Below are 9,637 nucleotides of genomic sequence, written 5' to 3'. Positions count from 1 at the left end.
CACAAAAATTTAAAATTTAGATTAGATGAGACATGTGGCACAAAATTAGACTCTAATTGAATTCCAATTTGAAATCTAATTGAATTTTCTCTCTGCTTTGCCTATTATATATATATATATTTATATTTCAGTATCATAATCAAATATACAATTTTTGTCATAACTTGCCAAGTATGAAGTCGCGAACCTATTACTTCTTTTTTTTACCATTCATAACTTGTTATGTGAGCGAGTTATGATAAAAGTTGTGTACTTTGTTATGGCACTAGCATATTTTGTCAATTATAATATAAATCCAGTCTTTGTATAATTTTAGTATTGTAAATTATTGAGGCAATACAGTAGAGATTAATATGACTATCAATAGTATTTTTTTTTTTTTGAAAGAGTTTTAACCTTTGGTGTCTGCTCCTGATGATAGCTCTTTATCATCAGACCAAGACACCAATCAGTTTTTGGTGTAGGCTGGGATTGAACCCCAGATCTCTTATACAACCATCAGAAACTTTACCAGTTGAGCTAACTGGAACCCACGACTGTCAATAGTATTTAAATTATATATATATATATAAGAATTATATTATGCATCTTATTATATACCTTTAAGTGTATCTATGCATATGCATTGGGTTACAAGCTAGTTTAGCATAAAAATTAAAAAATTTAGATTAGATAGGACATGTTGCACAAAATTAAATTCTAATTGAAATCTAATTTTTATATTGAATTAACTCACTTGGCACAAAAATTTAAAATTTAGATTAGATGAGACATGTGGCACAAAATTAGACTCTAATTGAATTCCAATTTGAAATCTAATTGAATTTTCTCTCTGCTTTACCTATTATATATATATATATATATTTCAGTATCATAATTAAATATACAATTTTTGTCATAACTTGCCAAGTATGAAGTCGCGAACCTATTACTTCTTTTTTTTACCATTCATAACTTGTTATGTGAGCGAGTTATAGTAAAAGTTGTGTACTTTGTTATGGCACTAGCATATTTTGTCAATTATAATATAAATCCAGTCTTTGTATAATTTTAGTATTGTAAATTATTGAGGCAATACAGTAGAGATTAATATGAAAGTGCAAAATACTAATTACTAATTAATTACCTCATTTTCTTTTTGGAATCAAATTCTCTTGTGTGTATAGTGACTTGCAATTTACTCACATACAAGGAATCATTTTGTAAAGAAGTAGTATTTTATAAAACATACTGTATATAATAACATTTTCTGCCCTTTTTTTTTTGATAGTCAATAACATTTTCTTTCATAATATGTAATAGCATCTCCAATGGTGTAGCTAAATGCATAAAAATTTCTATGGCACCATAAAAAGAGTCTCCAATGGATTCTCTATACCTGAAATTTTTTTTTTTGCTTATAAACAATAGCTCATCAAGTCTGATGGGCTACTGTTCATTCTTCAAATGTTTTTTTTCTATTATAATAATCAAGTATTGAATAAAAAAATATTGAAATATGTGTAGTTGTTAAAAAAAAGAATAAATAATAAATGAATAAATAATATTTAAATGAGATAAAGAATCTATTAAAAATATATTTAAAAAAGTTAGTAGATAAAATGTAAAAGTTACTATTTATTCTCTAAATAGTATAAAAATTTAATGAATTTGCTGTCGGATTTATATAACATTCTTACGGAAAATAACTGTACACATTCACTATAAGATAATTTTCTTGCACCCAAAGACTGCAATCATTTTACTTTTGTAGTTAAGGGAAACGTGCTAAATAGTAATCCAACAAAGGGGACAAGTTAAATAGGTTCCAGGTACTCTATACCTATTTGGTCAAACTCGATGATACATTCAAGCACTTCATTATGTGCCTAATGACAAGACCTCACTACCAAGCTTGGCTAACATAAAAAAATTATATACATAGGTCAGCATGAAAAAAAATTATACATATCTTGAAAGAGATTCTTAACAAGATTGCAGCCTCTTCTAAAAAACAAAAAACAAAAGTGATATCTTGATATATACATAAATTAACTAGGTTCCAACTTACAAGTACTCTATACCCATTCGGTCAAACCCTATGATACATTCAAGCACTTCATTATGTGCATAGTGACAAGACCTTACTAACATAGACCTTACTAACATAAATAATATATACTGTCCTATGAAGTATGAATCTCGCCACCTGAAATACAATAGTAACAAAACTACAAAGTAAATATGCAAACAATGAGGTTGATATCATTGGATTATAATAAAGATTTGTCGGCAGTGAATTTGTAATTGTATGAATTGTAATGTTATTCAAATCACAACTTATAACCTTAATTCTGATGAAAAAATAATAAAAATTATATCATTAGCATTACTTACAAGAAAAAAAAAATTTATTTTCCTACGAAGTTGTACTATATTGTAAGTACCAATAATATTTCTTACCAGTATCAGTCCAAAATATATTGACTGATATCTATTTAAAATATATCAATGGTTTATAACGCTATAACGTGTCACTTTATTTAAGACTTTTTCTTCCTGTAGTATCGCCCCTTTTCTCAATAGTTATTGAATGGTTTGATTTAAGATTTTTCCGATTTAGGTTGGGCTTTTAACTCTCCTCTTTTTTTTTTTCTTTTTTAGCTCAAATAAAAATCCTAATCTAACGAACCTGATAAGCTAAATATACTACCCTCATCTCATCCCACCCAAGACCAATTGAATTTGGATCCTCAAACCCCACAAGGCTGGCACCATTCCAGCCAACATGGACGGTGGTGAGGTGGGTTGTTCTAAGCCATTGATCTACTTAAAATAGATCCTAGCCATTGAATCCGGATCCTTTTCAAAGTGGGATTTTACACATCAGTAGTGAGTACAGGGTTTTAGTGTTTTTTTTTTTTTAACCCCGTGTCACCTTCACTGAAGAGGTTTGCCTCTGTCTGTCTTATCTTTATTGGCCGCAAATCAAAAGGTTCAAACTTCAATCAACCAAACAAAAAACAAACCAACAAAAACAATACATACAAAACAGTGAAAACACAGGTGCGCCCATTTTCTCTCTCCCCTATATTTTCCCAGGAAAAATAAAAACTCTAGGAAAAATAGGACCAGCCAGTCATTCACAGACAGACGGGAAACAACTATGGCTTCTCACGGCAACAAATCAGAGGAAGAAGCCGCCATTTCTGAAGCTCCAAACACACCCATTTCCACCATCGTCATCATCATAGGTACCCAATACTATACTCTCTCTCTAATATATATGTGTGTGTGTGTGTGTGTGTGTTGGAGTATATATTTCTGTTTTTTGTTATGTGGGTTTTGATTGTTTTTTGCTTATGTTGTTTTATTCATGGTGATTTTGTGGGGGACCAGCTATGCAGACAGAGGCGCTTCCTGTGGTGAACAGGTTCCAGCTTACTGAGGACCTTGACTCCGTGTGAGTTTCTTGTTCTCACTGTGTTTTTATTTATTTATTTTTAAATTTTGATGACAAAGTAACTAGTTTGGGTTTAAGATCGCAAAAAAGCTGGAGTCTTTGTTGTTACTGAAATCCACATGTGGGGAAAAGGAAGCTTTTTTTTTTTAAAGCATTATTTTTGGCTTGATTTTATTGGGTGAGGTTTGTGTTTATTGGTTAACAAACTTGCTTTGACAAGTTCTATTCCGTTTGATTGGGGATTTGGGATGTAGTTGGCAAGATTGATAATTGTAGTGAGTTTCTCCAGTTGTTGGTGATAGTTTCTGAACTTTTTAGCTTTGAATTCATTTGTGTAAATGGTGTGTGTTATGGAGAATCTGTAGTTATTATTGGGAACTTTGCTGTTGGAGCTTTTTAAGTTTTTGTGTTAAACCTGAGTATGATTTATCTTGATTGTTGGGCTTTAAGTTTGATTGTAAATGCAAAATGGTGCAGGTTTCCCAAAGGGGTTCCTTGGGTCCGGTATCGTGGTGTTTACAAGGACCTCAACATCAATTTGATCTGGCCTGGCAAAGATTCAACTTTGGGTAGGTATTTGATTCTTGTGTGTGTGTGTGTGTGTGTGTGTGTGTGTCTGTTTTAAATTATGTATTCTTGAATTTTTTTCAAATAATTTATCCAAATTAGCTTGCCTAGGAACTATGCTTAGTTCAAGTTTGTCTTACATGGGCTCTAGCTCAAACAGCACATCTTGCCCTTAAAAAGCAAGATGGAAGATGAAATCATGGATTCAAGACCCACCAAGTGCTTGTGTAACTTACCAATAAAAAATGTTTGTCTTCCATGTGCGCTTTAAAGAGTGAAGTCCCCATGTTTGGAAAATATTTTGAAAATGATGTTTACATGAGTGTGGGGTTTGCGTCCTCCATGGCAACTGTCAGGCATGACCATGTCATGGGAACAAAGCAGCTGTACTTAATTCAGATTTCCTGTTACTGATCCTTACACTGTAAATGCTTTCTTTTCAGGGGTTGATAGTGTAGGCACAATTTCAGCATCTCTTGTAACCTATGCATCCATCCAAGCATTAAAGCCAGACCTAATAATAAATGCAGGCACTGCTGGTGGCTTTAAGGTATTTTTGTGTGCAAAGTTATTTGACAGCTTTGTTATTTTCCTGTTTTCAGGTCTGAAATCATCTTGGGGTTATCTACTTTTTATTTGCATGTTTGTTGATTAAATTGATTCTTCTGCTACACCAAAATTTCACTGTAGTGTTCATTGTTTAAAGGTTCATGGTTTTGATATTTGCCTGTATTGAAGAGGGGCATCTTCCCTTTTGAAAAGGAAAATGTTGTAAGCCCTCTTTATTGCACTGTGCAAACTGCAAATGATGATACAACAAATAGGCTTAGTGCATGATTGCACACACACACACACACTTGCACGTAAGTTTAAAAATGAAGCATGAAGGATATATTTTTCTTGTTAAAATTTATAAACAAATCTTGGTTGGTTTCAGGCCAAAGGAGCAGTCGTTGGTGATGTGTTTCTTGCAGCTGATTGTGCTTTCCATGATAGAAGAATACCTATACCTGTAAGTGTTCCTTTAGTTTATCATTGTTTGTTCTTCTCATGTTTAGTAAACGTTTGCTCAATCCCTATTCTATAGTACTATTAATTGATACTCTTGTTCTACTCGTTTTCTTGACATGTAACTGGGTAGTTGATCATCTTATTCCATACATTTGCTTGACAAGGAATTGAGCTAATTACTTTTTGTTTGTTCAAATTTACTTTTGCACCAAAATTTCACTAGCCAATATCTCTTGTGCAGGTTTTTGATATGTATGGAGTTGGTTTACGGCAGGCCCACTCAACTCCCAATCTTGTTAAGGAACTTAACCTAAAGGTGGTTACTTATTAGTAAAATGCTTAGTTTTATTCTTTTTGAACATCTCAAACCCTATTTACTTGCTCGACAGCTAATTGTTTATGGTTCTCATGAATTCCCTGTATATTAAAATTGTTCAAAAAGTTATACTATGATCCTGAACAGGGAAAAAGACGTAACTGAAAAAAACATTCATATCCTATGGGATAAACCAAGGGGACCAAGCTATTGATGTTTGATCATGTATGCACACGTGTGCATGCATAGACACACTCACAAAGGGTAGTTTAAATGTTTAAACCGACCTATATTATTAGTGAAAGAATGTAATAGATTGAATAAATTGTGCTCTTCAATCCAGGTAGACTTTTCTAGAAGTTTACTTTGTTGTTTTGAACATGTTAGCACTATTCCCATGATCCAACTTATGCTGTGTAACTTTAATACACACGTCAATGCTTGATGTAGCCTAGAACTGATGCCAAATATACTGTTCTTTGTTAAGGATAGTTTTCTTCTTAAGTACACATAATTTTCTTTTTTCCAGGGTCCCATACTTAAGGCTACTTATGTGAATGTTTTCTCATTTTTAAGCTTAAGTGAGAGAGAGAGAGAGGGCACTTTCTAGGTTCTTTGCACATAATGTCATTTTTATATTTTTACTGGTTTTTTGGGTAGCTAGGTTTCTTTGCATTTTGCTTTAATTGCTAATCTCTAACTTGTAAACAATGAATTTCTGCTGCGTAGAGTGTTTATAATAGGAGTATTTTTGAAGTGTCCATTATGCCTTTAAAAATGTACTACCCAATTACTACACCTTAACATTTGCAACCAATGAGGTCTGGTTATCTATTTACTTATATGAATGCTCTACAACCAAGCACGTCTATCTGTCTGCTTGTATGTGTTCATGCATGCACGTTTGCTTCTGGTGTGCATCTGTGCATGTATGGTGCATGGTAGAGATTGAGATTCCCATGATAATATAATGTGATGCTTTCCATATTGTTTTGTCTTGTTAAGACCTAAGATCTTTACAGCCTTGAAATCCCTTTCTGCATGTTTCAGGTTGGGAAATTGTCTACTGGTGACTCTCTAGATATGTCCCCACATGATGAATCATCAATCACTGCAAATGATGCTACAGTTAAAGACATGGAGGTAACCTTTTAATTTTTGCCTATTTCTGAATTATCTTTATGGTAAAAAATAAATTGAGTGAGGCATCCATGCTCACCTATACAAAGTTTGATGTCCATCATCTCTTCCTCAATAGGGTTATGTTCTTGGCCTTATTGTATGGTGACATTTCTGATGTAATTGTGTAAAGATATAGCATGTGCTTTACTTTGTTTTATCATGAACTGCTCCCCGTCCTCTCTCTTTGAAAACATGTGATGAGATACATAATAATTCACTGGCTTGTGATATTCAAGAAACCAGAATTTCCTTGCTAGAGGTAGGATCAACCATTCTGTGCTCCTTTATGGGACCTGATGATCATAAGATGCTTATTGGCAGCAAGATTGACACAAGACAACAAGCATGGAACACTTTTTTCTTTCATTTTTATGGTCATTATGACCATCAGTGTATTATATTTTTTTTGCTTCTAAGACTAATGTGAGTGTTGATGACCATTTTCTAGGATCTTATTGTAACATTAAAAATTAGATGTAATTCTTTTTACCTTTTATTTTTTTTCCCCAGATAAGTAGCATTAAGGCTTTTTCTGGATTGATTTTTGGTTTTCAGGGAGCTGCTGTTGCCTATGTGGCAGATCTTTTGAAAGTCCCTGCAATATTTGTAAAAGCTGTAACTGATATAGTGGATGGTGAGAAACCAACTGCCGAGGAATTCTTGCAGAATTTGGCAGCTGTGACTGCTGCACTTGATAACACAGTCACTCAAGTAATTGATTTCATCAACGGAAAATGCCTCTCTGAGCTTTGACACTAGTTATCTTCAGTTCTTGATCTCTGTGGAACTATATTTAACAGTCTCGTAAACTCAGATCATAACATACCAGATTTGATTGGAAATGTGTGATTTTAAAGGCATATAGCTATAGTTTCATAGATTGAATAGGCAGTATGTTTGAGACAATAAACAACCTCATGGTAATTTAATGAGTTTCATTTGTTTGTACACCTAATCCTTGTTCAAATGGTGTTCTTCCTATTGTCCTTTGGAGATTATTCATGAAACAATGAAATACAACTACCACCAACCCATAGTACCAAAGTTTTGGGTTTGGCTGTGGAAATGATTTTGGGAAAATGAAGTTGGTTTTATATAACAAATGCCAATGGAATAGGAAGTGTCTCATCAGGATGTGGTGTATCTTGAACCACCCAGATTAGTTCTGTCAAAGGACACGGTGACAGTGTATGGTCTGGTACAATGAAATCTACTAAAAAGGAGTGTTGCTTTTGTATGGTTATGGGCCAATGATGTGCGCATAGAATTTGAATTCTCGGCCTGTAGGGAGGAGCTAGATTTATTTTTTTCCTCATTTTGGGCCATACTAAGATTTTGGATAGTAAATCCTTCAGTTTTTCCAACACCTGCAAGTACGACCCCAAAAAATGTTAGGATCTGTTTATGTATTGAACAGTTTGGGCATGGCTAATAAAAAAATTTGCTTATGTTGCTTATTTTATTTAGCAAATGAATCTAACTCAAGTTTATATTTGATTTGATTATTAAATAAGCTAAGTTTAAACATAATAATATATTTGTGTGTAGTGTGAACAAATTCACCATATGATGCTCGATTTGAATATTCAATGTGTATTTTTTATATTTACATATATAAAAATATATTTATATAGACTTAAAATTGTGGATTGTATCATGTAAGTATGTAAATAAGGTTATAACGTATCAAATTACTTTTGTAATTTATTGATAATATGATTAGTATGGTGAATCGAAATTTAATAAGTTCATAAATAAAAATCATTCTATCTAATTAACTCAAATAATATAATTTAACTATAATTAATAATTAATCCTTAGCATAAGTTTGTAAAGGGGTTAAAAAATTTAGGTGTAATATTTATTATATTATATGAACTAATCCTAAACTTCTAATACCCGATTCGGTTTGTCTTTGTTTACCAAGCTACCCCTAAGGCTCACTTGTCACTTGTAGGTATCAAATTGAGTTAAAAAGCTAATAATGGTACTGAAATTGTCTATGCTGAGTGTTGATTGTTTCAGTGTGAAAGACACAGCACAGGGATGTGGCATACGTATCTTATGAATTCACCAGAACATTAACGCAGCAAAGTAGAGACCAAAGCCCTATACCAAACCTCTACCAACACCTCTAAACATGAACTACATGAATGGCTTGCTTCTCAACTAATCGATTACTCAAATGTATTAGAAGTTGCACACTTTCATGTGTTACCCTTTTATGAAATTGTAGTAACAGTTATAATGTTAATAAACAATTGGCTCAGTGGTATGTTAAAAAATTTGGTACCCTTTAATTACAAACTTCTACTGTATCTATATATATGGTAGTCCAATTCTTGCTTCTTGCAAGGCAAAAGGGTTTCATACAACCAATTTTGCTAGCAAATTTATCATCCCCTTTGAAAGAGCAAGACATGGGAAGTGAAGGCATTACACAAGAATGTTCCAAAAAGGTAGCCAACCCAGGCACAGCTACAATTTTGGCTCTTGGCAAGGCCTTCCCTCACCAACTTGTCATGCAAGATTACCTTGTTGATGGGTATTTCAGAGACACCAATTGTGATGATCCAGTCCTCAAGCAGAAGCTTACTCGACTCTGTAACATCAATTACTTCATTCTTTTTATTATCTACTATGATTTTTTTTTTTTTTTTTTTTTTTGAGCTCAGATAGAAATCCTAATCTAATGAACCTAATATACTATCCCTACCCCTCCACCAAGGACCACTCAAACTTGGGACCTCAAACCCCACAATCCTTTAAGGCTTGGGAAAGTACCATTCCGCCCAACGTGGGCAGTGGTATGATTTTTGTTAATTATTAAGTGAAGGAAAACCATGCTTTAAATGTATCAGGATAAAGAGGGTACACTCAATACAATTTGATACAACTTGTCTAAATTTGTGTTGCAATGCTTAAAACATATATAAAACCACATATTATATTGACTGTTAAAATAACATCCAATATGTTAGAAATGGCTTATGAGGGTCCACTACATGATCATTGTCATAACTAGAAGATGATAAGACGTTAAAAATAACTTAGTTACTTATGTACAGCTTTTTAAAACTTAAATATTTTTAGATACTATTTTTATAAACTCTCAACAA

General features: G+C 32.9%; 1 protein-coding gene across 1 annotated transcript; it reads left to right on the top strand.

Annotated features, from left to right (window-relative positions):
- Positions 1–2,948: 2,948 nt before the first annotated feature.
- On the top strand, positions 2,949–7,473 carry LOC112008433 (5'-methylthioadenosine/S-adenosylhomocysteine nucleosidase). The gene is made up of 8 exons (XM_024040764.2): positions 2,949–3,233; positions 3,379–3,442; positions 3,920–4,011; positions 4,453–4,559; positions 4,947–5,021; positions 5,262–5,336; positions 6,387–6,479; positions 7,074–7,473. The coding sequence occupies exons 1-8, from the start codon at positions 3,146–3,148 to the stop codon at positions 7,269–7,271; spliced, it is 792 nt and encodes a 263-aa protein (XP_023896532.1). The 5' UTR covers positions 2,949–3,145; the 3' UTR covers positions 7,272–7,473.
- Positions 7,474–9,637: the final 2,164 nt, after the last annotated feature.

The sequence above is a fragment of the Quercus suber genome, unplaced genomic scaffold, assembly GCF_002906115.3.
Source record: "Quercus suber isolate HL8 unplaced genomic scaffold, Cork oak 2.0 scaffold_142, whole genome shotgun sequence".
NCBI classification, from domain to species: Eukaryota; Viridiplantae; Streptophyta; class Magnoliopsida; order Fagales; family Fagaceae; genus Quercus; species Quercus suber.
The sequence above is the reverse complement of the archived record's forward strand: the minus strand, read 5'-3'. Positions and strand labels throughout refer to the sequence as shown.

What these genes read in the sequence shown, in the direction of transcription:
- LOC112008433 (XM_024040764.2), top strand. Translation starts at nt 3,146, where the DNA reads ATGGCTTCTCACGGCAACAAATCAGAGGAAGAAGCCGCCATTTCTGAA. An exon ending in ATAGAAGAATACCTATACCT is followed by an intron (nt 5,022 to 5,261) that starts GTAAGTGTTCCT and finishes TCTCTTGTGCAG; the next exon opens with GTTTTTGATATGTATGGAGT. An exon ending in CTACAGTTAAAGACATGGAG is followed by an intron (nt 6,480 to 7,073) that starts GTAACCTTTTAA and finishes TTTGGTTTTCAG; the next exon opens with GGAGCTGCTGTTGCCTATGT.